General features: G+C 39.4%; 1 protein-coding gene across 1 annotated transcript in view; it reads left to right on the forward strand.

Annotated features, from left to right (window-relative positions):
- The window catches only part of LOC130095236 (BAH and coiled-coil domain-containing protein 1), a 71,722-nt gene extending 52,912 nt beyond the window's left edge, over positions 1-18,810 (forward strand). The window contains exons 20-29 of the mRNA XM_056261923.1: positions 2,941-3,021; positions 3,175-3,307; positions 4,746-4,863; positions 8,101-8,176; positions 12,278-12,386; positions 12,925-13,035; positions 14,060-14,182; positions 15,181-16,382; positions 17,227-17,463; positions 18,474-18,810. Of these exons, the coding sequence (XP_056117898.1) occupies positions 2,941-3,021; positions 3,175-3,307; positions 4,746-4,863; positions 8,101-8,176; positions 12,278-12,386; positions 12,925-13,035; positions 14,060-14,182; positions 15,181-16,382; positions 17,227-17,463; positions 18,474-18,683 (2,400 nt within the window). The 3' untranslated portion in view covers positions 18,684-18,810. The remainder of the gene's footprint in view (positions 1-2,940; positions 3,022-3,174; positions 3,308-4,745; positions 4,864-8,100; positions 8,177-12,277; positions 12,387-12,924; positions 13,036-14,059; positions 14,183-15,180; positions 16,383-17,226; positions 17,464-18,473) is intronic.
- Positions 18,811-27,575: the final 8,765 nt, after the last annotated feature.

Below are 27,575 nucleotides of genomic sequence, written 5' to 3' on the forward strand. Positions count from 1 at the left end.
ACTGTGTGAGGGAAAAAAAAATCAAGTTTACAGAGTTTTAGTGTCAGTACTACATTAAACTACTATATATAATGTTGAATATAGTGTATAACAGGGGTCTCCAACACGTCGCTCGCGAGCTACCAGTAGCTCGTGGCCTGATTGGAAGTTGCTCGCCAAGGGGCCGTTCACATATCGCGTCTTTTGCGCGCTCAAGTTCGTCATTTCAAATGTAGGCGCGTGGGCAAGCGCGCTCATAATTGAAGCGACGCGCTCATTTTTTCCAGGCGCAGCGAGATGAAAACACCTCAAATGCCGCGAGCGCACCGCAGGTCATGTGACAAGATCCAACCAATCAGCTTCACCCTTTCCGTAACAACATTGAAAGCTCAGTCAACATGAATTTTACTATTAATAATAAAAGATAAGCTAATGTGCATTGTAAATGTCCGTAATTTATCTTTTTTTACTCATTCTTTTTATAAAAATGATTTAAAGGCTGAAATATGTGAGGTTTATCTTTTTATAAAACCTTTTTTGTCAAAACTTTATTTGAACTTGTACATGTTAGTAGATAACATGTTGCAAGACACTCCTTTAAAATCTGGCCATCATTTTTAATGTTATTATTTTAATGTTTATTTAAACAAATAGAGCATATTGATGCTATTTTTTTGTTATTTGCTGGTTTTCGACATATAACTTGGTGAATTGATTTTATTTAGTAGTATTTTTTTAACAGAATTCTGTGATAACCGTGATCATTTTGGTCACTATAATCATGAAAGGAAATTATAAGTGCAAAGTATAATATGCAAAGTACAATTTTCTATAAAAAATAAATAAATCTCTGATTCTGTTCTTTTCTCTGACATTTAAGGGTGACATATATAGGCCTAAAAAATATTTTAGGTCTAAAACAGTTTGGATAGCTGTTAATATGAGTTATGAGACATTATTTAGGAGATTTAAGTATTGTATTACATGAGTAGCTCTCGGCCACTTTCATTTTTAAAAAGTAGCTCTCAAATGAAAAAAGGTTGGAGACCCCTGGTGTATAATAATGCAATGGGGGAATACTGATAATGCCAAATGTTACCAGTAAAAAGTGTCCTACATTATTTTAAATATATCTAGTCAGTGAAAGAGTTCAAGCATATTCGTCTACAATAATCCTGTGTTTTCAGCTTCAGAATCATGAATATGTTTATTCTGGTGTCTCCATTGTCCTGTGCTTTGGGTTTCAGCAGCAAGTCCAAGCCGATTCATTCACACACACAATGTAACACAATACATTTTTTGTTAACCTTTTATCACATGTCTTGGAGTATCGTAATAATATCGTATCGTGAGTTCAGTATCGTGATATGTATCGAATCGTGACATGAAGGTATCGCTACACCCCTAATGTTGAGTAGTAGAGAATATTTGTATACAGAGATACACACGTTTGCATGTAACGGTTTGACCTTCAATAACTTAAAGGCATAGTTCACCCAAAAATGAAAATGATCCCATGATTTACTCGCCCTCAAGCCATCCGAGGTGTATATGACATTCTTCTTACAGACGAACACAATAGCCAGGATAGTTTAAATGCACTGTATCTCCGATTGTGTTCGTCTGAAAGAAGAATGTCATATACACCTCGGATGGCTTGAGGGCGAGTAAATCATGGGATCATTTTCATTTTTGGGTGAACTATCCCTTTAATAATTTGTGGTTTTGCATTACGAAGAAATGCCAAGACGGTACACCACTCAGAAGTTGAATTGCGATTATATTACTCATTTTGAGTGGTCTAGTTTTACTTCTATAGTACTGCACTAAATGGAATTGATTCTAATTTCTAGTTTTTTTGTTTTTGTTTTTAAAACCAATGCAAACTTCTGTGAAGTTGTTAAGATAAGACCTATGGTTCTTAATTGATAGGAGACATGTTTAGTTTGTTTACTTTATTTTGTAATGATTTAAAAAACATTAACATTTTATTTTACAGTGTCCTTGTTACACGCCACATTTAGTAACCGTAGTAATAACTATACATTATGCATAATTACATGCAACTAAGCCTAAACCAAAAGTACATGTAGTTAAATAACATTACTCGGTACTTAAATATATAATTACACTGTAACACGGGTCGGACACCTTAAAATAAAGGGTTACACTTTATTTTAAAGTGTCAATGATACAGTGTAATTATATATTTAAGTACCAAGTAATATTAATCAACTACATGTACTTACTATAGGGTTAGAGTAGGATTAGGGTTTGGTTGAGAGTTAGTTGCGTGTAATTATGCAATTATATAAATAACAGTTTAGATTAAGGCATTTTATTTCTTAATGTATTGCAGAGCTATTCAGTTGTCAAGCATATACATTCAATTGATTTTAATAATTTAAGGCACTTGAAATTATGTGCCTGTCTCTAGGAAATGTATCACACCAGTAATAGGTCAGATTATCAAACTTAAGTGATTTGGATCCAGTTCAGGGGCACAATAGACTTAATCAGGACATCTTTAGTTTCAACATATTTTGTTTGCTGCATATTTCATATACAGGTGAAACTCAAAAAAATTAGAATATCGTGCAAAAGTTTGTGTATTTCAGTAATTCAAATTAAAAGGTGCAACTAATATATTTAGTATATATAACTATATACATATGCATGATTATACCTTTCAGAGGGTCGACATTTCTGTATTTAAAACCTTTTTTTTAAGTTGATTTCGTGTAATATTCAAATTTTCGGAGATTTTGAATTTGGGGTTTTCATAAGCCATAATCATCAAAATTATAGTTTCACCAGTACTTCCAGTAATGTCATAGTTTTAAAGACTTGACTTGTTCTGGGGAAAATACTGATTACAAACAAGTAGGTGTTTTCAGACTTACTGACCGGTTGCATACAATTGGACTCTGCAACTAATCTTTGGCGTTTTGGTTATGGCAGAGGAGAAGTTACGTGTCGGCCGAGGCCCAGTCTGCGGACAGCGATGATAACAGCGGCACTCGCAGAACCAGGCTTCGAGAGGTAAACATGCAGGCGATGGTCGGTGCATTTAACACTTGTCTTCTCTTGCGGAGTAAGAAGTAACTCATGTAAAGGTGATGTTCAAACACTCTGACACGCGAGAGCAGTTTTAGCTGACCGTGAGTTTTCTGTGTGTGTGTGTGTGTGTTGCAGTCGAAGGGTCGAGCGGTCAGCCGTCTCATGGAGAGTTTTGCAGCGGACGAGGGCTTCCACCTGGGGGAGGACAGTAGCTTCTCTGAGGAGGATGAGGAGAGAAACGGCTCGTCAAATGGCAGATTTGCTCCAGGTGTGAACACATGTTTTACAAAACTTACATTAAAGGCTTTTAGGGGCTTCATGTAAAGTTTGTAACATACTTTGATTAAAATTCCTCAATGGTTGTGGCTTGATTATTGACAGTTTTTAGGTGTTTTGAGGATAATAAAAAAAAAGGAGTGAATGGATTTTTTTCATTGTTTGGTGGTTGTGTCCACACACTGCAAAGACACATTTATACACAAACACCATATAAAAATGGCAGATTTGCTCCGGGTGTGAACAACTGTTTAACAAAACTTACATTAAGGAATGGATAGTTGTGTTCAACTTAAAGGATTAGTAATGTCCTGATAATTTACTCTCCCCCACGTCATAAAAAATGTTCATGTCTTTCTTTCTTCAGCCGAACAGAAATGACGTTTCATGATGTTTCTCCATATAGTGACTTCAATGGGGTCCAATGGGTCGAAGGTCCAGATCTGAGTTTCAGTGCAGCTTTCAGTGCAAGTCTCGACACGATCCCAGCCAAGGAATAAGAGTCTTATCTAGACAAACCATCCGCCATTTTATATATATAAAATAACATTTATATACTTTTAAACCACTAATGCTGGTCTTGCACTAGCTGTGATGCGCCACACATTACGTAATCATGTTGAAAGGTCAAGCGGGATGTAGGCGGAAGAACCGACCGAGTGTTTACAAAGAGTCAAACGCCATTTACAAAATAAATAACTCTTTGGACCTTCGACCAGTTGGACCCCATTGAAGTCACTATATGGAGAAAAATCCTGGGATGTTTCCTTCAAAAAACCTTCATTTCTTTTCTACTGAAGAAAGAAAGACAAGAACATATTGGATGACGATGGGGAGAGTAAATACTCAGGAAATGGATAGTTAGTTGTGTTCAATAACGATCCCAGCCGAGGAATAAGAGTCTGATCTAGACAAACCATCCGCCATTTTATAAAAAAAAAAAAAAACATTTATATACTTTTTAACCACAAATGCTCGTCTTGCACTAGCTGTGATGCGCCACACATTACGTAATCATGTTCAAAGGTCAAGCGGGATGTAGGCGGAAGAACCGACCCAGTGTTTACAAAGAAAACGTGCAAAGACTAAGTCAAACGCCATACATTTTTTTAATAAAAAATACTGTTTGGACCTCATTGAAGTCACTATTTGGAAAGAAAATCCTGGAATGTTTCCCTCAAAAACCTCAATTTCTTTTCGACTGAAGAAAGAAAGACAAGAACATCTTGGATGACGTTGGGGAGAGTAAATTCTCAGGAAATTTAAATTCTGAAGTGAATTAATCCTAAAACTAAGACTACAGTCTTACAGACTACAGACTGCGCTACAGTCGCTTTATCATAACGGGTGACAGGTGGTGTTTGCCATGACATGAAGTCCTCGTCTGCTCTGTGAAACTGTGTTTTGAGTTGATGCTTTTCATCTTTCAGCTCCTCCGAACTGTGTTCTGACCAAAGAGCTTCTGACCGTCGGACTCAAGGTTCTGATCACCAAAGAAGATGAGCTACTGTACGCCGCCCGTGTGCAGCCTCTGGAGTCGCCCGATGTGTACGTGTAGAGCCTCACACCCATACGCCATATTTACTGTTGTTGAGCTGGTTTGGCTGTTTTCAGACTTTTTTCATATTCGGATTTTGGAAGGAAATCTGTGATATTCGGCGCAATTGTTTTAACTATGATTAAATGGCACAATTCCATAAAAAAATAAACCCCAGGCGGATCAGGACAAAGCAGAGGGGTCTTGAATGATCCTATATGAATTTATTTTGCATTAATGACTGCACATTATCTTGCTTATTAAACAGCTACTTATCAAATAAATAAATGGACTTATTTTATTTAACGCGTGTAACAGTATATTGGATCCGTGCATTAGCTCTTAAAGTGACATCAGCCTAATAAACCGGCTTCAGTCTGTCATAAATCATAATCAAATAACAAATGACAAAGGAAAATCAATCACTGATCTTGACTGAATAACTTAAGTTGCTTTAATAAGGATTAATCTATATTTCATGTGTTTAGTAAGACTATGCAGTGTTATTTTACATTTGATTATTAATTTTGTTTTTGTAGGCTAATACATATCTGAAAACCACTGTTAGTACATCTTCCTGAAAAACTTAAATCTGCTTATTTAATTTTTATTTTCATTTTTGTATTTTTTGTCCTTTGTTTGTAATCAGTTTCTTTATTCTTATTGTAGTTATTTTTTCCTGAAGTATCGATAATTGTGAAACTGTACGGATATCATGAAATAAGACTTTGATCGTATCGCCCACCAATAATTGTTAAATAATCATTATATATAGACCAAAAATAATAGTGATTATGATTTTTGCCATAATTGAGTAGCCCTACATCAAATAAAATAAAATAAATGAAAATTAGCTCATAATTTACCCCATGCCATCCCAGATGAACATGACTTTCTTAAGATGAACAGAAACAAAGATATTTTGGAAATGACTCCGTCTCTGTGAGTCCATTTTATGCTAGTTTAAGAGTCCTCTAAAGTTGACGCTTCAAAAACTACACTGTCTTCTTAAATGAAACGATGTGCATGAGAAAAATACTAACATTTGATACTTTTTAACCCATGAACCATCACTTCCAGCCAACTGTCATGCATGGCTTCATGAGAGCATTGTTAGGCGTGATGTAAGAAGAGCGTTGGAATTCACGCAAAAAGTAATGTCGAAACACAGAGGACCGTCACTTCTTGTACGTTTCACAACGTCAAGCGAGAACTCACGAACTTGCGTTGGACAGTTAGCCAGAAGCGATATATTCATATTTTTCTTATGCTACGTTCACACCGGACGCGAATAGCGCGTCAGGCGCGAGTGATTTCAATGTTAAGTCAATGCAAAGACGCGTTACGCGCGTAAAAAATTCCTGCGGCGCGAATGAGGCGGAGAGCGCGGCGCGGTAGACGCGAATACGCCTCATTCGCGCGTCAAGTTCGCGCGAATGGCGCGAATTGAAGCGTCTGGCGCGGAAGCGCGTTACGCGCGAATGATTTAGTTAGTGCTATTTGTGCATTCACGCGTTTGACGCGAATTCGCGTCTGCCGCCCGAGTTGAAAAATCTGAACTTCTGTGTCAATTCGCGCCGCGTTAACCAATCAGGAGCCAGCTTGCTGCTGTCACGTGGTGAAGTGAAAGTTTGTTATTTTAATAAATTATTTTGTAATATTACTAAAATGTCTGGTGTGGTTCTAATGCACAACAAAGCAAATCTTTCACATAAAAACTCGATTTTAATATATGAGAGATAGTACTCATTTTGTATTGAATGCTATTTATTCCATATCTATTTTAGATTATATGAAACATTATTATTTTAATGTAAAAACAACAAACACATAGTGTATAATAAATAAAAAAAATCACAGGACAGGTTTCACTTTTGGAGGCTGGCTCCATTTATTATCAAATAAATGTGCGGGCGAGGGTGAACCTTGCGCCGGGCTGTAGAGCGCAGGCTCGTCAGGCAGCGACCACTCGAGGCCGAGGGTTTACACGGCCTACGGTGTCCTCATCAGCGTCCTCACCGTTAGGTCCACCAAACCTAGCTCCTGGAACAAATGGTGAAACTCCTGAAACCCTCCGGAGGGTCTGGTGGACCCGAGTACAGCGACGATGTCCCCTACGCAGCTGTTTCTGCTCTCCAGAGCATATACGAGCGGTGACTCTCTCGAATAATGCTAATGCTAATGCTCGATAAACATCTAAAAAGATGGCCGCCGACGGGTTTCGAAACTTTCGCCTCTGACGCGCGTAAATTTCGCTTCAAACTTTTGTTTTACGCGCGTCAATTTCGCCATTGACACGCGAATTAACACAAAGTGGTCAAGCGTCAAACTAGACGCGGTAGACGCGAATTTGACGCGCTATTCGCGTCCGGTGTGAACGTAGCATTAGCGTTTCACTCCAGAAGACATTGATTCATCAACTGGGGTCGTATGGATTACTGTTGTGTTCACTTTGTGTGGTTTCTGAAGCGTCAACAAGTGAGGGTCCCGTCAACTCTGTGTATTAAGCGGGATGATGTCCATCCGGCCGGTTGTTATCTCAGAATAACCCCCGACAGGGTGATCAGGATCAGCTCTTCATCCGCCCCTGAAGGGGTTTATTCTGAGATAACAACCGGCTGGATGTACATCATCCCGCTTATTACACGCTACTTGCCACATAAGTAAATAATTCGACACCAAATATTGATATGAGGATCTTATAATCCAACAGTGTTCAAAACAAATAGTGTACAAAATGGCCGCCGCTGCGTTTGTATGAAACGAGAGGGAGTCCACGATACTGGATGGCATAATTAAATAACTGTACACAAAATATTGATTCGACTGAGTTTTAATATTGTAACATACAGATGGATGGTGCTATTGACCAATCAGAATCAAGTATTCAAGATAAAGTACCATATGTAACCAAGGGACATGCGAGGGGTGGGGGATGTGTAGTAAGTTACTTTGTGAATAATTCTGTGTGTGCCTGCTTTTGTTTTGATTAACGTTACTTCGATAGGATTATGCTCACTACCACAGTCAAATGAGCAGAGACCATCTCCCACTAGTTTCCCACAGTCCTTAGTTGCTTGCACAAGTCAACATCACTTCCCTTAATCCCTGAGTTCAGCAGCAGAAGTGTTGCTGTAGAGAATCAGTCACAGCCAATGAAAGTGAGCTCTCCGTAGGAGTTCGACACGGACGGCCAAGCATTACACACAGCATTGAAAATAACTCTCTCTCTCTCTCTCTCTCTCCAGCTACAGTATTGTTATCGACAGGGAGCGAGGAAACCGACCCAGAATCTACTCCCTGGAGCAGCTCTTGCAGGAAGCCGTGAGTTTCCCACTTACAGCAAACAAACCTGCCTACGCTTTGAGCTTTGGCCTCTCAGGACACACACACACACACACCACATCCTCCAAAATCCCCTATTCCATTAAAGAGCAACACAGAACAATCTCCTCTTTCCTGAGATCCCTATACACAACACAATTTCCTGAAGTCCCGTTTCCAGCACACCTTCTGCTTCAGTTTTCCTCACACCACATCAGGCTCTGCCCGTCACACCTTCTCCACAGACATGACAGCATGTACATGTACACACATGGACAACACACTTTACACAAATACGGGACGCTTTGGTCACCATTACTTTTTTCTTTTTCTTAATAGCTTTATAGGGACAAATGCCATGTTTTTGAGGATGTATGGATTATTATTATGAAATTAATCTAGCATGAAAAGTAGCTAGTTTTAAATACTTAAAATGATGCCCCAAATAATGTCCGACTGATAATAAATTCATTTATAAATAAGTCTAAATAAACTCATTCCATTTGTTCTTAACTTTTACAAGTAACTACATTCCTCAATCTCAATCACTCTTGCTGCTTATTTATTGTAAGAATATTATTAAAAGATAAAAAATTATCTTTGAGAAAATGTATTACTAACGAAAGCCCCTGCTAATTTAATTTAAACTACATTCACAACTCAAATATCCAAGTTGTCACTTAATACAACTTCACATTTCAAGTTGACTAAACTTGAAATTTTAAGGCAGCACGAACTCTTACTTTTTAAGTTGAAACAACAAGTTACTTTTACAGTGAAACGGTTACTTTAGATATTACATATTATCTTTACTTATGTTTATTTTTACTTTACTGCTGCTTATTTATTGTTAGAAAAAGAAATATTTAAAAAAAAATATCTTTGAAAACATTCATTACTAACCAAAGCCTATATTAATTTAATTTAAACTACATTCACAACACTGTAAAAAAAAAAAAATCAACTTAAAGTAAGTGTTCATAATGCCTTAATTTTAATTTTAGTCAACTTGAAATGTGAAGTTGTACTAAGTGACTTTATGGAAGCTTGTTTCCGCCACAGAATAAAACATCGTGAAAGATAATTGCGACTTTTTATCTCACAATTGCGAGTTTACATCTCGCAATTGTGACTTTATTTTTTAGAAATGCAAGATGTAAAGTCAGAATTGCGAGATATAAACTCGCTATTGTGAGAGAGAAAAAAGTCAGAATTGTGAAATAAAAAGTCGCAATTACCTTTTTTATTTTTTATTCTGTGGCGGAAACAAGCTTCCATACAACTGGGATATTTGAGTTGACTAAACCTAAAATTGAAACTATTATTATTTTTTTATATTGAAACAGTTACTTGTTACCCATTCTGGTATAGAGTTTTACATTATTATCATTACATGTTATCTTTACTTGTATATTTATTTCTAGACAATCACACAAATAAAATTTAGTAACAGGACTGCAACTATTGCTAACCTCATATAACATTAACATGAAATACATTTGAGAGGGTGAGATCAATGTTTAGAGATGTTTAAGAGTCTCCTTTTACTGACCACTTGTTCTTTTAGCCTGTTAATGGAAAGTACATCCTGTTACAAATGGGTGAGGAGCATCTGTCACTATTTAGCCGCCAAAACACAGTCCCATCCACCTCCTCCAGACACACACACACACACACACGAGCGAGCACTGGGTCTTTCCAGCACCTTCATATCTTTTTATCACAACACATGAAATCCCACAGAAAGCCTCGATAAAATGCCAGGAGGGCAAATTGACTTTCCCCTCAACAGCCGCCAGTATAAGTGGCTGCGCTCTCAGTGCACTTCAAATGCCATATGTTATAATTGTTGGGGAATATGCACATACAGAAAACTGATAGTTAAACTGTCTTCAGCATTTTGCGCCGTGAGCATTGCATTTGAACACTTTAAGGGCCTGATTTACTAAACAGGGCAAATTAGCGCGAGAACGCAATTTAAAAAAAGTGCCGACACAATCTACCATTTAGCGACGTGCTTTTTTGGGCGGTAAATAATGGGGTAAACACCAGTAAATTGACAAACCTTGGTAAATCTTGTGTGATTAATTTAAATACTCTCCTGCCAGACATTTTGTGCCTGAAAGGGAAACTCCTACAAATGCATATGCAATAAGATCAGCCGCAAAAATAACTGTGTTCACGCCTTTTCAGTGCGAATTTTCCACTGTGTGTCTTTAGTAAATCCTTACAAAAAAATGTTTTACGCCAAAAGAGGGTTTGCACTGACGCAAGCTATTAGTAAATCTGCCACTAAAAGTTATAGTCCCTCAAAAGTGAAAATTCAGTCATCACTTAGGAAGGAAACCTGTTTGAAAACAGTCATAGCCTATTTATTGGATGACTGGCGATAAGGCTGAGTGTTAAAAACTGGGTTCTGTCTCATTCAGCTTTGCTCCATCTAGATGTTTCCGAAGGCATTGGTGTTCTCCCTCAATGTTAGTTTCACAGGTTATAACAACATTGTGTCTAATCTGAGCCAATGGAGTGTAATTATATAGTGTAAACCGCAGTGCATTCTTGGCGTCTGTTCAGCTTAGCTTGTAACTTCTTTCCTTCTGGCTCGTGTGTTTGTGTTGGTAGAGATCAGTGGTGTTGACTCGCTTGTTTTCCACATTTCTAATCTAATCTTGCACAAGGATCAGTGGCACTGACACAAAACATTGACTTAGTACACGTCTTCATTTACTAGATATGCTATGATAAAATGGATAGTGACTGTCCTGAAACCTGATTAGTCAATACAGTTAAAATGCACAATATAGTATTGGCACTTATTGAATTTATGCTCAACATCCTTTAGCAATCATGCATGATATATATATATATATATATATATATACTGTATAATGCAATAAACGGTTCGTAAAAGGTGCTTAAAGTACTTGAATTTTACTTTTTTAAATTTAAGTCCTGGAAAACCCTTGAAAACAGCTATATTTATGAAGAGGTACTTGAAAAGTGATTTACTTATTTAAATACAAAAGGAAATAGAGTTCAATTTTAAAAAAAAAAACAAATGTAATCTTTTCACGCAAAGTTAACACTGCTGCCCTGGATAGACCGTTTCTGGATGTGAAGTAACGACAATGAACAATAATAGCCATTATAAACTGTATTTAATATAGATTAATTATAAGTAATATAATAAGATGCATTTTGGATGCCTTGCTTTAAAATAAATCCTTAAAAATAAAGATATTGTTTTATAAGTGCAATCTCTGATTGTAGTCCGTGAAAACCAAAAAAGTGGTGCTTTAAAAGTCCCTAATAGGCCTGGAATTTCATTTAACAGTGTCTGTATGAACCCTGAATAAAGTTTGTTAGAAAATTAGACAAACAAAAAAATTCTAATTTTTTGTATTTACACAAAAAGCACTAGATTTTTTAAACTGAAAATGTTTAATTATTCAGCCATGTTACTCTACATTGATCTCCTCGTCAGTAGTGTGCTGTATCAACTCCACTCAAACATTTCCTATTGTTACGGCTTCCATCTAAATTGTTCATATTTCTATTTTCTACTCTATACACACACACACACACACACACACACACTTGTGTCATCCAGCTGTTTGATTGTGTAAACGGTCTACAGCAGCTGTCTCTAATTACACTGAACTTCCACTTTCCAGAGCGCTCCAATCCTCCATGTACCTTTGACACCAATCTCACACTCACACACACACACACCCCTCCAGCTTCACATCCCATCACTCAGAGAGAGCCTGTTACCATAGCAACAGTAAATTAAAGAAACCTGAAAGGGGGTTTGAGCTGAATGGAGGGATCTGGGCGCAGAGAAACGCTGCAAACCTGCAATCACAGTCGCACCATTCACACACTCCTCATTATTACTCAGCAAGTTTAGTGTTTACCGCACCTCCGCTTCCGTGGCTTTCAGCCCGAACACGCTGGCATGAGATAAGTGCCGCTTTCATAAGGGCTTCACTGATTGACTTCTGTGTGTGTGTGTGTCATTTATCATCTTGGGAGTCCAAAACCACTTTCACTGGCATTGCCTGACAGAAGTTTGTTCCTGTGTGTGTGTGTGTGTGTTAGGTACTGGACGTACGCCCTGACACCGAGACTGTGCTAACAGAAGGGACTAGAGTGTGTGCTTACTGGAGTGAGCGCTCACGTTGTCTTTACCCGGGATATGTGCGCAGGGGTGAGACACACATACTATTCTTCCCTGTCCTTATAATCATTTCAAATTTATATATGTGACCCTGGACCACAAAACCAGTCGCAAGTCGCACAGGTGTATTTGTGGCAATAGAATTAGAGATTTTTCTTTTATGTCAAAAATCAGGAGGATATTAAGTAAAGATCATGTTCCATGAAGATATTTTGTAAAGTTCCTACTGTAAATGTATCAAAACATTATTTTTGTGAGTGGATGCGGCAATATCGCGAAACATGGACAACTTTAAAAGGGATCTTCTCAATGATTAGATTATTTTGCACCCTCAGATTCCAGATTTTCAAATAGTTGTATCTCAGCCGAATATTATCCTATCATAACATCAGTGGAAAGCTTATTTATTCAGCTCAATTAAAAAAAAAAAAGACCCATGTGACTGGTTTTGTGGTCCAGGGTCACATATTATTTTGTTTCCTGATAACACATACCCATTCAAACAAAGGTTAAAGAAACTACTGTAGAGCGATTGAACATACATTAACTGGTTCTGCTGGTCCTCTAGGTGGTGATGAAGGTAAACCCGGTGGGGTTATGGTGGAGTTTGATGATGGAGACAGAGGATGGATCTCTCTCTCTAATATTCGCTTTCTTCCTCCCGGATATCAAATCCAAAGTAAGTCCCACTAATCGGTCATTTGCTCTGTTTTAAAACCCTTTTCTAAAACCTAGTGAGCTAGCTCTGTCTACACAGGCAACATCCTGCACAAAGGACAACTTACCATATGTTGTTTTGGGTGATTAAAAAATATTAATCAGCAAAGTCAACCAGCTCCATCAAAGAGACCATGCTTTCCTTTGTAGATACACTTCCCGGACCCCAAAAAAAGTCTTGTTTGGATAATTATTGTAGTGATTATAATGTTTCTAGCATGTTATATGTTTGGCAACAGTTCTTCTAAGCCTAATTGATGGAGTGTGTAGCTTTTTATTTCTTAAACAAACATGTAGCAAAAACATCATGGCCATATTTCAGGATGATGATGTCAAGATTCGTCAGGCTCAGATTGAGAAAGAATGGATGGAAGAGAGCATAAAGAATCATTTTCACAAATCAATTGGCCCCTTTGAGTCCAAACCTTAACGAAAATGTTATTTCCATCAAAAGGTGCATACATTTTTGGTCAATATCTTCCATTGACGATGCAAGAGTCCAGCACTCTGTAAAGTCTCCTCCAGCACATCCCAAAGGCTCTCAATGACGTTAATGTCTGGACTTCATGCGTGAAAATGATTCTTCATGCTCCTCACAACCATTCTGTCACCAGTTGAACAGCACCAAACCACTTCTAAGTTGCAAACATTGAACAAGTAATTGATTAAAAACTATTTAGTCAGCGACCTTGTTAACGGCCAGTCACAAAAATAACACTTCTCGTATAAATTGCACAAGAGATATGACTAAAACTCACATTTGATTCCAAAAAAGTGTGGCATTAATGAATACATGTTGCCTTAGGTTTGGGCCCAAACGTGGTATCTTAGAAGCTGCCTACTTTCACCTGTGGTCCCTTAAAATGCTGTCTAGCTCGGAAACTTGGATTTAAAACAGAGCTTTTATCGTTGAATTCAGATATATTTAACATGGCATTGTAACAAGCTTCAAAAATAAAAAAATGACACCTCCTTTGCTCTTTCAGGCACTGAGTCGAGTCCTGTGCTTGTCCCTGAGGGACGGCTTGGCAAAAATATCTCCATGCAAGGAAGCAGGATGGCAAGAACAGACAGATTCAAAGCTCAGGATAAGCCAGTCAGAAGACCAGGTATGACTCTCAGCCTGTTCTCTTTACAATAAACCACCAGAGAACATATTTCACTATCGCTTTGCCTCAAAACCTAGTGATCCGCCTATCTATGGACAGCTTTCCAAATGTGCCAATAATGCCCTTAGAATGCTGTCTAAAGCCCCGTTCACACCAAGAACGATATTGATAACGATAAAGATATAGTTCTCCATATTAAAGAATAGCAGAGTTCACACCACAACTATAATGATAAAGATATGAGGAACGATATCGTTGGTAACTTTCAGAACGAGTTTTTTTTCCAGCTGTCGAACGATAAAACACTGACAGCCAATCAGAATCCACTCGAATTTAAAGGGTTCGCGCATTTAAAATGGCAGACGACATTGTGGAGAAGTTATTCGCCAAAAATCCACCACTGTTTGACAAGTCCAACCCCCTTTTCAATGATACGTTTAAAAAAAATGGATATATGGAAAGTAATCGGTCGTACCCTTGGAATAAATGGAGAGAAGTATTAACGATGAGGTCATTATGCAGGCTAGTGTTGTTTTTAATCCACTATTGACTTCGTCAGATAAATTCACTGTTAGTGAATCTAGCTAGTCAAGTGTAATCGATCTAATCTGTTTAGATGAACTCGAAACGTAGCATACTGAGGACATCTGCTGGTAAAACACGTGTAAATACAACAAACTGATATTGATTCATTCGAAAGTATGAATAACATTTGTCTTCAAAAGACGACAACTCTCTAATCAGAGTGACGGATACTCCCAACTACACCCGTCTTTTAAGGATATCATGTACCCAAAAGCGCCTGTTTTTCTTTTGATGTTTTTGTGTAGCGTAAAAGCAGCAACAGGTCAACCATTTTGCTTAAAATATAAAGACCGTTATCGTTCGTTGGTGTTGACGCAAATATAGTTATCGTTATCGTTCTTGGTGTGAACGGGGCCTTAAGACTCTGAATCTTGATCAACCTAGGGTTTACTGTAACCTTTATTTCTTTACAGGGAGGCCTAAAGGTTCAGGGCTAAAGAAGTCTCTCTCGGACAGTGTAGCCAAGAGCTCAACATCTGCTATTTCATGGCCATCAATGGCTGCACCCAGGAAGAGAATCCCTGTTAACATTTTCCAGCTCAACGGCTCCTCTTCGAAGAAGTCCTTGAAAGGCAGGGTGATGGAAACATCCTCCCGACCTTCGTTATCCATGATGACCCCAACCAAAGGCCTCTTTAGCAGTAGCTCTTTCGAGGTAGACTCCTTCAGCAGCATAGCTAACGGTTATTCATCCTTTGGTAGTCAGATATCCGGGATTTCACTAGAGGGCAGGAACACCTCTTATGGTCAAAAGAAGAGGATTGAGGAGCCAGCACCACCTCGGGGCAAGAAAACAGAGTTTCTAGTCAAACTGGACCATGAGGGAGTAACATCTCCAAAGACCAAGAACGGTAAGGCTCTCCTGTTGTTGGGAGCCTCAGGATTTGGCTCCAATGGTGTAGGTGGTCTTCCCAGGGCAGAGGCGTATTCACACCCAGTTCTGCTGGTCAAAGACAATAGGAAAGGTGACGGCTCACGAGCAGAGCTCCTGTTGAAAGGGACATCAGTCCAGAGGAAGCCTTCGCCATCAATACCCATTGAGTATGGAGACTTGAACATTGGCTGCCACAGAGACTGCCAAAGCTCCTACTCGGACATGGACGAGGAAGAAGAAGATGTGAAGACTAGGGCAGGACTTGCTTCTGCCTCTGGAGGTTTGAGAACAGCTGGCCAATTTCTCTCTCGCATCTCGGTCTCCTCGTCTTCCTCAGGATCCTCCAGCTCCTCCAGCTCAGGCTCTCTTTCGAGCTCCAGTCTGTGCTCTTCTGAAAACGACTCTTCTTACAGCTCGGAGGATGAGGAAAGCTCAACGTTGCTCCTCCAGAGTTGCCTGACTCCCCATCATTCATTGCTCCAGACCCCTGAACCCCCCGTGGGACCCGTACGACACTCCTTTGTGGCCAAAGCTGTGGCCGTGTCCGCTGCCAAAGAAGGGCATAGCAACCACAGTGCTAGCGGCAAGCCACCGAAGAGGAAAGACTGTCCCGGTTCACACTCGAAAACCTCCAAAGATCTGGTTAAGAGGCAACGGCTTCTAGCAGAGCAGATCAAGCCCAGAGTGTCACCAATCCTGCCATCTAGACAGCTGTGGAGGTGGTCAGGAAACCCCACACAAGTGAGTCCTTGTTGAAATGATAATAGCTTCTACCCCTGCTTTAACCTATTCCAGGTTAATGAGTCAACTACATTAGCAGATTTACATCCTAAAGCATGTGTCAAACTCCAGTCCTGGAGTGCCGCTGTCCTGCAGAGTTTGGCTCCAACCTCGATTGGCTGGTTCAGGTGTGTTTAATTAGGGTTGGAGCTAAACTCTTGAGGGGCTTTCAAAACATTGCTCTAAGTCCTAACATAGTCCAAATATAGAGGCTTGTGGTTTGGTACTTACCATTATAGTTACCGATGCCAATATGGTGCATCCCTAGGCTCAACCAATGGTGTGAGTTTCTAGCCAGTGACTATATTTAATAAGCTGTTTAGTGAGTGGTTAACAATAGCAGATGGGCCTAGTTGGAAACAATCATTTTTTTTTTGCCATCTCATTCCTGTAAACTTCACCCTCATCCTTCCCTTGGGTCATTTCGACCTGAAAATTATTTTATAATGTCTACATATGTATCTGAATGCATACTGAAGAAAATATTGACTTTAGGACCCAGGGGAACAGCTCATTTGCTCCATATAGATCTATAAGCCCATCTAGTGGCTAGAGCCATGAAATATCATGTTATATTATTATTTTTTCCACAAGAGGTTGGCAAAGACAGTATGTAAGATATTTTGAGCTGAATTAAAAGGATTATGCATGAAATTGTGAGTTATTTTGAATTTAAGTTGAAGGAATGTGAGGAATGTGCTTACATTACTATTTCTTGATCAAATCTAGTATTTTAAAGGTAAAAAATCAATAAATAATTGTGCTTTACATATGCAAAACTCTGAAGCTCTCTTAATTACATTAGCGGCGTGGACGTAAGGGAAAGGCACGGAAGCTTTTCTACAAGGCCATAGTGCGTGGCAAGGACGTGGTTCGGGTCGGAGACTGTGCTGTGTTTCTTTCCACCGGCCAGCCTCACCTGCCGTTGATCGGCTGCATCGAGAGCTTCTGGGAGTCGTGGCAGAACAGCATGGTCGTGAAGGTCAAGTGGTTCTATCACCCTGAAGAGACCAAGCTAGACAAGAGACATCGTGATGGCAAAGTAAGTTTCAGATATCTGGAAGCCTGTCAGTCATGATGGACTTATGCTATAAATATTTGAACTAAGTTTTGACAGTGAGTACTGAAACATTGGTATTTAGGGCTGCCCTTGAGTCGATTAGTAGTCGGTCACTTAAGCCATTAGTCGACTATTTGTGCGTTTATATTAATTCATTTACTTATATATTGGGGGAATGCTAAACCATAATGAGCCTTTAATGTATATATATAGCCTATTCCGTGCTCAAGCGCACACATAAAGCTTGTACAAATCACCTGCAAAAGTAATGATTAGGAATGTGTCTGAAAAAATAGTAAGGAGACATTTTTATTTATTAATAAACTAGTGTTTTCTGAGTCAGCGTCGGCTGCAAAGATGAAGCTGACGAGCCTTTAGAAAGAAATGCATCTTTCATACGGATTACATAAAGAGTATTCGTTTTTTATATTTAATTTAAAAGTATACATTTCAAGCTTTCTATAGATATATTTCTAATGAGTGTGAGGCAAGTATACACTGTGTTTCGGGTTCATTTTTGTCTACACACATAAAAGTAGACCTTTTACAGCTTCAAATGATGTATTACTCTTGTCTAATAACCAGAAATTACATTTTGAGTTGTTTATCAGGAAAAAATGCACGTGATCAAGCCGGTCCCTCCAATGTCATTCAGTAAGCGTGCTAATCCTTTAGCTTCCTCTCTCCGCTAAAACACCTGGATATGTCCCTAATAATAGCGCACATTTATCTAGGGTAACGTTCGAGCGAGCGGCCAAGTAAAGTTGCTACTACTAGCATGTTTCAAACGATAAGCCATATTTTAGGTCGATGAAGGACCTGATCTGTCCCTCACGGACTGCGTACGTTACTCATGTGAGGTTTTTTTTTTTTTTTGCGACTAACAAACGAATACAATTTTGGTCGACTAAGGTTTAATCGACTATAGAGGGCAGCCCAAGTATGCTAACAGGTATTGTTGAAGGAAATGATTAATTTTTCCTTCTCCCTAGCATGCCTTGTACCAGTCCTGCCATGAGGATGAGAACGACGTCCAGACAATCTCTCATAAGTGCCAGGTGGTCACACGCGAGGAGTACGAGCGATTGACCCGCAACAGGAGGCCTGACGGGAGCTTTCACGACCTGTACTACCTGGCCGGCACCTACGACCCCACCAGTGGACAACTGCTCACTGCAAACGGCATGTCCCTACTCTGTTAGCACTGGACTTCGGGATACTACTGAGTTTCTTTGGGCCAAAGTCAGAGATGCATTGGAGATAAGAAGCTGGCCTGCACTGGACGCTCTGACGGAGGACCTGGAAGTATACCCATAAACTCTGGGAAGATATCGATCCTTCAGAGTCGATGCGGTTCATCCATGGTCCTAATTCTCTTCTGGGAGGTTATCTACTGGATCTGATTTTCTATGAACTGATCTTAGATCACCAAAGCAAAACTCTTGGTTTGGAGAACATGGCGGATGACTATGAAGACTTGAGCCTTGAGTTGTAGGCCGTGGCGTTGTGTTGGGCACGTCACTTTCATGATTCCAGGGATATTTAAGTACATATAAGTATAAATATATTAATTTCATTATATATATATATATAGGGACTTATCTCCTATCAAGCCATACACTTCAGTACCTCTTAACATGTCTTTTTATTCAGGTGTATATTGTACAGGACAGGTTGCTTGTGTTTTTGTGCGTGTGTGTGTGTGTGTGTGTTTTTGTTGTTGTCTATATGTAAATATTCAAAGCTATTTTATATAAGTGTAATGTACAGAGGCTTATCTTGCCACGTTTCGATTGATTTATTTTTGTATAAGTGTAGTTGTGAGAGGGTGAACTGATGTTGTATGCATTGCACTGCACACGGCCTGCTGATACAGTGAGAGAGGAACCGTCCCGGCCCCGAGAGAGAGAGAGGGGTCACATGATGGGACGCCATCCTTTTATCGGCTGCACTTTGGGCATTTGTTCCTCTAATGTCTTACTCTGATTTGTTGTTGCTTATGTTTGCAGACTCAACACTTTAATGCTAAAACAAAGGGAAACAAAGTATTGACACTTTAAAATTGTATTACAAGTAGTAATTTGACATGAGTGATTGAATTTAATCCGTTTTTGAGTCTACAAATAAGGAGAGGAAAAAGGGTGAATCTCATAAAGTAACTTCCAGGCCATAATTCACTTCAAAATCATAAAGAAATGTGCTTTGAGCCTGATTTTAGGACCATTTTAAACTGATGCATAGTGACATTAAGCACACCCCCCCCCCCCTAAACTCTCATTGCTGTAATGTGGGAAAATGGTTATTCCCATAACTATAATACTTTAATGAAAATCAGAAGGTCTGCCTGGACACAACGATTTGTTTGCTCTTTAATCGGATTTGTGAGATTCACCTAAAACACTGGTATATAATACCAGAAGAACCTGAAAAACTATTCCGACATGTGTTATTACTGTATCCGATGCATTTCTTTACTTTTCAAATGCATCCTGCACTGTATTTACATATTTCTTTGCTCATTTTTTTGTTTTGTTTTAACTTAGCACCCATCAAGCGGGGTATTTCTGCTAGTGCTAACGGTGAAACCCACCTGATTCTTTACCCTAGGGATTGTCGGAGCTCATAGAGACGTTGTTGTCCAGTCAGACTGTCCTCCATGCGCTCATTCTTCACTGTGAGGGACAATCGCATTCATGCATGAAGGAGCATCCACTGTTTAGAAAGGCTCACACAATCACAGCGTTCTTCTTTTGTGCCAAATATGGTCATTTCTGATTATGCAATCTTCACTGTATTGTTCAAGTATTATGTATGTATTTTTTTTTTTACGGTTTTTATCATTAGTGTTTATTTATTGGCAGTGTTACTGTTTCATTACAAAACCAATGGATGATGATGAAAATGTCTTATTTGCTGGGATCTATTTGACCCAGAAGTGTGGCACTAAATGTGTTACAGTCAGTCCTTCACCTCTTGCCACCCCATTAACAACTGCCCCGGCCCTGCAGGGGAAGTGACGCCGTTCACTGACCCCTCGCTTCCTGACCGTTTACCCTATCCGTTTAGATTTACAAATGAACTAGCAGAAAGTCCCCACGGTCACGTTTGGCCTTGTCATTTGTTTATTGCAGAGAGCCTTGAAGGGAAGCATATATGTTCAGAATAGCTCTTACTGCTGAAGTGTGTGTACTGGTCACAGAATGCATATTTTCACTTGGGATGCACCAATATGACATTTTGGCCGATACCGATAACCGATAATTCTTTATATTTGAAAGCCGATAACCGATATATTGGCCGATAATGTAAATCCAAATTTTTATTGAAATTTTCAGAGCCTGATTACAAAAACAAAAATCTCACCATCAAAAGCCACATCCCAAACACACAATTATAACGTTCTCATTTAAATTTGATGTAGCTTTAATGACAGACAAGCGCTGGACATGTTGCACTGAACTGTATTTTCCTTTTTTGAAGTGATTTCAATCATATTTTAAGCAATCTGAAAAGTGTCTCAGCTGAAATAAATAATCCACTTTAATATATCGGCCAAATTTTCTTATTGGGCCGATAACGATAACATAAAAAAATTTCCATATATCGTCCGATACCGATATGGTGGTCGATATATCGTCCATCCCCAATGCAAAGCGCTCAACTTTTGTTTCCAGTAATGTCTGAACCAGAGGAACGAATTTGATCAGAAAGCCAAATGTAAATTGCACACAACATTGGATTTTTATTGTCAAGATGATAAATTGCTGCATTAAAGGCTGGGTAGGCGATTTGTTCCAGAAACCTTTTTCGTTATGCTGGTTGCAACCATAGACTGTAAGCAAATATGGACGTAGTGTCCGTGACGTCAGCCGTATGTTTCTGAAGAGCATTTTTGAAGCCCAAAGTGGGCGGAGCCGACCGTCGCCATCTTGGAGAACCGAAAATGTGCAGCGAGGCGGATTAGCTGAGGAGACGTGACGCTAACAGACCGCAGACAAACGGCTAGCAGTGACATCAGCGGCAATCCACCTGTCACTCAAGTGGCCACGCCCTTAATTATGCATAACTTTAAGGCTTAATATAATTTAAACGGATGAGTTATAAAAAAATCCACCGCTCTCACAGTCGTCAGGAAGAGCAAAATTAGCTTTATAGACCAAAACCACTTTTTGCACCAGGCTGTAAACATGTGTTTTTCTGCTGTAAAGTTGGGCATTTTAACATGGGGCTCAATGGGATTGACTCTCTTCTGGAGCCGGTCTCTAGTGGCCAGACGATGAAGTGCAGCTTAAGTCACTTCCGTGTTGGATTCAAGAGAGAGAAAAGGAGGTTCCCGCTTGTTTGAAAGTCTCTTTACATCCTGATAGAAATCATTAAATTAAGTGGCCTAAATGCATTTATATGGATATATCATCGTCTGTGGAAGGCGTAGGACCATAAAGTGTTCGTCCGATCATTGCACTTCGGTCCGAATGCAATCATAGGATGTCCTTCCTGCCTGTTAACATATGTATTTTCACACCTCCGCGCAGAAATCACACATCATCAGCGCGTTTAATGCTACGCAGAGTTGTAGACAGACACCAGTCACTGAGAGACACAAACGAAACCTTTCACCTTTCCGAATCAGTTCCTCCTGGTCCAAAACCACGAGTTTATGCGGCGTTCACGGTGGGATCTCATGCTTTCAAAGCTAACTTGCTAATGCTAGCCGCTCCAAAATTGCCTACTCTACCTTTAAACAAGCACTTGCTATTTTCACAGGTAGTAAACAGTGTACACTTCACCGTATTTAGTAAGAGCTATCCATCCTGAGCATAGCCTGTGCTTGACTCGTTCCCTATTAATAGTTCGACATCATATATGACTGATATGTATTAGGATCTGACTATTTAGAAAACTCTTGTAATCAGAGCAAGGTTGATATACAGTTGTGTGTGTGCGCAAGTGTGTGTGCCTTTTTGTACTCTGCCTTTATGTTTGACTGTTTTGACACGAGAGGGCACTGGATTGAGTTGTGAATGTACTTCGCATACGTCAAGCATGCTCATTATCCGAGGACCTGTCTGTAAGTCACACAGCTCGAGTCGCTACACACAGATTCAGAGTTGCTGTTGGACACGATCTCCTCTTAAATCAGGGGAGAAACTTCATTAGTGAAGGTCAAAGGTCAACAAGGATATTCAGGTCCGCACGTCTGATATGTTACAAGAGCAGGTCACTTGTTCATGGCAAAGGTGCAATACTACTTCGGCGAAATATCTGAACGGCACTCAGCATTTCGAAGCAAAGGCTGATGGGTAACAGGAAGTGATGAGGAGGACGCGGGAACGTCTGTCCTAATAAAGCAGCTTTCTTTAAATGCCAAAAGGCATGTACTTACTATTCCGCTCGTCCAAGAATCTCTGATACGCGAGACGTTCTAACTTTGTTAAATGAAAATTATGTATATCTTTATATCTGTTTATTTTGTTCCATTGTTTGTTTGTTTTTTCTCCGCTTTGAAATGTTGTAAAGATTGTACATGTGTAAAGTAAGGTTTGATTTTGGGGTAAACATTTTACAAAAAAAAAATACTTTATGAGTATCAACTGTAAACGTGGTTTAGTATTACAATTTTTTATAGAGGGCTTATGAATAAATATCACATTTAAAAAAATCTTTGGACTTTCATTTAGTTTTACTTTTCTTTTCTTTTTTAATTGGTGAGCAATAAGTTCTCCTTCAGTACAGTTTGGCTGACCAGGAACATTTATTATTATTAAACAGTTTTTAAAAGTAAATCCTTCAGTTATATATTTGAAGATGAGTTTAAAAGCCAGTTCACTTCCCTAGTGTGTGTGTGTGTGTGTGTGTGTGTGTGTGTGTGTGTGTGTGTGTGTGTGTGTGTGTGTGTGTGTGTGTGTGTGTGTGTGTGTGTGTGACTTAACTATATTTGGGGACAAATTTTTACCCAGAAGAGACCAAAACAAAATATTCAAAAACCTCCCTTATGGACGTCCTCATTTGTAAATCTTGTATAAAAATAAAGTAATTAAAGGGGTTTTTTTTTGTTTTAAATGCAGAAAGTTGTGTGTGATGGGCAGGTTTAGGGGTCGGGTTAGTGTAAAATATGCAGTTTGTACAGTATAAAAACCATTACGTGTTTCTCTTTCCTTCAATGATTCTGCTTGTTAACAATAATGCTCAATCATTATTTAATCAATTAATTATCTCATTAACTCCAACACTGATATGTGTTACATTTAACAGCCTGTAGTGTGCACACTGAGCAGTGTTCATTTCATCTGGGCAAACCCATGTGGGGCCTACATGGAAACCGTGGACAAAACTGGCTGGGTCCCAGTTAGATAGCCCAGGTCAAACCCATGTGGGCCCCACATGGCTGTGCTGGCTGGGCTACGGCCCTGTATTAGGCATAAGATCAATAATGAATGTGTAGCATATTGTGAATGCATTTAATAAACTTAATTACCTTTAGTAGCTTTCAGTAAATAAACGCTGAGAAAATGATTCATAGGCAAAATCAACCTATCAGTTGACCCTATGTTTACTTTCTTCACTGACAGACAAACATGAAAAGGCTATATCAGTCAAAGCTCAGCTGGGCAAGATAAAAACAAAGAGAAAAAGATTGTGATGCTGATGAGGAGAGAAAAATAATCAGCTGCCCACTATCCAAGTTTTTTGGCCTTCAGAACATCTTAAAATGCACACATGTAGATTAGAGAAATCAAAATTTTCTCGGGGAGACCCCGAAGCCCCCTTTTTGCCCTGCCTCACATTTGGGACCACAGTTAAATAATAATATTATAAAACCGTGCATTTGCATCGTAATGAAAATGGTTAATAGTGATCTTTAGATCCTAAACTAAAGTGTTACCTTTTTTATATATTTGTTTAAATCATATTGGGGGCTTAGCCCCCCTAAAATGAAAATCCTAGTGACGCCCCTGGGTGACAGGAATAGTTCACTGTCGTCATTTACTCATCCTCATTCTGAACACTTTATGAATCACATGGGAATGGTTCAGAGAAGCCCGACTTTAAGTTAACTAATAAAAGCTTTTAAAAAAAACAGGGCTTTTTTTTATCCAGAGTTTCTTAAGCATCTTTTTAATTCTGTAAAAAGCATCCAAAAGCGAACTGATCCCTCTTTATTTCAGGTGTGTTGTGGAGAAACGTGATCCGGCTCATAAAGGTCTCGCTCTCTGCGTGACCCTGCTGCTGCTCCAGGTGTGTGTGTGTGTGTATGTGTGTGTGTGTGTGTGTGTGTGTGTGTGTGTGTGTGTGTGTGTGTGGAGCGGTTCAATGAGGTGCTATAAGACATGAACAGGACCAGGCAGCTACACTTACACACTAACTCAGCTTTAATGAGGGTTTAATGATCTCGCGTGCTGAAGGACTTGAGCATGTTACTTACAGTGTGTGTGTGATAACAAATAATAATTTTGCTGGAAGTGAATCAATCAAAACCAACTTTAGCCGGAAATAACATTATTCAAAATCGCTATAAAGCCAAAACAATCTCTGTTACCGTAAATTGTTTGTTTATCTCTGTAAAGCTGCTTTGAAACAATCTCCATTGTTAAAAGCGCTATATAAATGAAGATGACTTGACTTGACGTGTGTGTGTGTGTGTGTGTGTGTGTGTGTGTGTGAGAGAGAGAGAGAGAGAGAGGACCCTGATCTAGTTAGCAAAACTCTCAGCTTTACTCGAGACACAAAAGTATCAACCCCACAACTCTCTCGTTATGTACACCTGTTATTGCCACTTACATGTGTTATGTCTGGATGGAGACCGTTTTAAGAGAGTCCAATAAATGTAGTCTCTGCATTTAAAGCTCGCGTGAAGAATCTGTTGTTGAAAGTCGCAGAGAACTGAGTGTTCAGAACACATAAACAACAGTGTTTTACAACAGTTACAGTGCGTCTGGACATCATAAAGCCTTGTGGCGATAACTGTGACATACTCCAAAACTAGTCAACTTTTATAGTGTTCATGCATAAATGCTTTTATGAGCTGGTATTAATTCTTCTCTTGATTTTTAAAAAGAATTTTTTTTTTTTTAAATTGAGTGTTCATCAGAGGGGTCCAAGACCCCAGGACTTTTGTCGCACTTGAAGCACGAATACACACACCAAAAAAATGCAATGGATTTGAGGAGTAAAAAAAGAAAGAAAGAAAAGAAAGTAACAAATCATTCGGTCACGGGTCAATTTGACCCCCTTAGGAATACATGTAATGCGAGGAATGCTTCAGGACACAGAAAAACCTAAAAAAGCTCAAAATTCAAACTAAAAAAATGCTAAAACTTTACCAAAAAAAAATGTATTTTATAATGTCCACATCTGAATGCATCTGAAGAGAAACGACTTTAGGACCCAGCGGAACAGCTCATTTGCTCCATATAGAGCTATAAACCCATCTAGAGTTATGAGATATCATGTTATATTATTATTTTTCCACAAGAGGTCGGCAAAGACTCCCAATGTAAGATATTTTGAGCTGAATTAAAAGGGTTATGCATGAAATTGTGAGGTATTTTGAAATTAGGTTGAAAGAATGTGGGGAATGTGCTTACATTACTATTTATTTATTATTTATTGATCCAATCCTTGTAATTTAAAGGCACACTGTGGAACTTTTCAACCTTTATAATATATTACAAAAACCCATTGAGATGGTACATCGACTCACAATAGGTTGAATGACACGTCTGCCGAAGCCTGAAGGTGTCTGTATCGCTTTTCCTAGCACTATGTAACTTCGGGTTTCGGGTAGGAACCCGAGCACAAAAAGAACTACAAAATTCGACCGCTTTACGGCATACGTCACTTCCCCCACCACCCACAACTTCCTCAGATTCTGACGTGAGTGCTCAACTCGCGTTTGATTGCCGTCTGTATGTTTTCGTCATGGCCGAACCAACAGCTACAAGGAAGAAGGCAAAGGTTTTGTCAGAGGACACTAAAAAAAAGAAAAAGGCATAGTGACAAATGAAAAGCCAGGACGAGGATCACCATTGGTCCAGCGTTCGCTCGCTGGCGTGAGCTACAGGAGGAGGATGGGTGCCCGACCGATGCTGACGCTTGCCTGCACACAAATGCCGTTTCCAAGGTGACCCAGATAAATCATATAAGCAGTGTAGTAGTTTCTGGTATTCCGGCCACAGCCGATGGTGTTATGAGTGTAATAAAATGCCCACAGCCTATTGTTCATTTCTACACACAAACACAGCCCGCCACAGTGCAGGGCTCGCACAAATAAAGTCGACTCATGTCAAATGTACATTAAATGTAGTGAACGTGCCCACAAACACTACACACAACATGTCCCACGGTTTCTGTAAAACGAAACCAACACACATAAGTTATAGTCAGCTCAGGCCGACGGTGTTTTTAGTGCAGTAAATGTGCCCGCCGTCCCGCGCCCACATTCACTCACAGACATGTTAGCACTAAGCCCCACGGGGCTCGCCCATAGACAGTATAAGGCTCGCCCCGCTCGCTCTCTCTCAGCAGACTGCTATGAGGGAATCGAGCGCGGCCAGGCTGCCCGCCTCAAACACTACAAGCACACACAATCTAAAGACACGGGAGGCTGACCGGTTGAATGTTGGTTGACTTTTGCGACAGTGCTGCGGCGCTTGTGGCCTCTAGGGACGCTAGACGTGAAAGTTACAGGTCGAGCGCCACTAGTGGCCAAAAGTTCCGCGGTGTGCCTTTAAAGATAAAAAAAAATGTAATTAAAAATAAACCTCAAAAACAATTAGATTATCAAAGTGACATTAAATAAGCTTAGGCTACTGGACGGGGGGAAAAAAGCATAATTTTAGGGCTTCGGGTCATTTTGACCCGCGAGGGAAAGATGAGGGTTAATGAAACTGTTCTGATTTCCAGAGACACATTATATATGTTAAACTGCCTCGATGTACAAGTAGTCTTGAATAAAGCTTTTGTTTGGCTGGTTGTTGATTAGAAAGCTCCTGTTTTCCGAGCATTAACTCCACCGGAAGCAGAGAATATCTTCTGAAGTTTATCATGGGAAATCAAAAAGCCACGGTTGTATCTGGGATAATCCCTAATGCCCT

This window comes from Rhinichthys klamathensis, unplaced genomic scaffold, assembly GCF_029890125.1.
Source record: "Rhinichthys klamathensis goyatoka isolate OS25496 unplaced genomic scaffold, OSU_Roscu_1.1 h1tg000189l_1, whole genome shotgun sequence".
Lineage (NCBI taxonomy): Eukaryota > Metazoa > Chordata > Actinopteri > Cypriniformes > Leuciscidae > Rhinichthys > Rhinichthys klamathensis.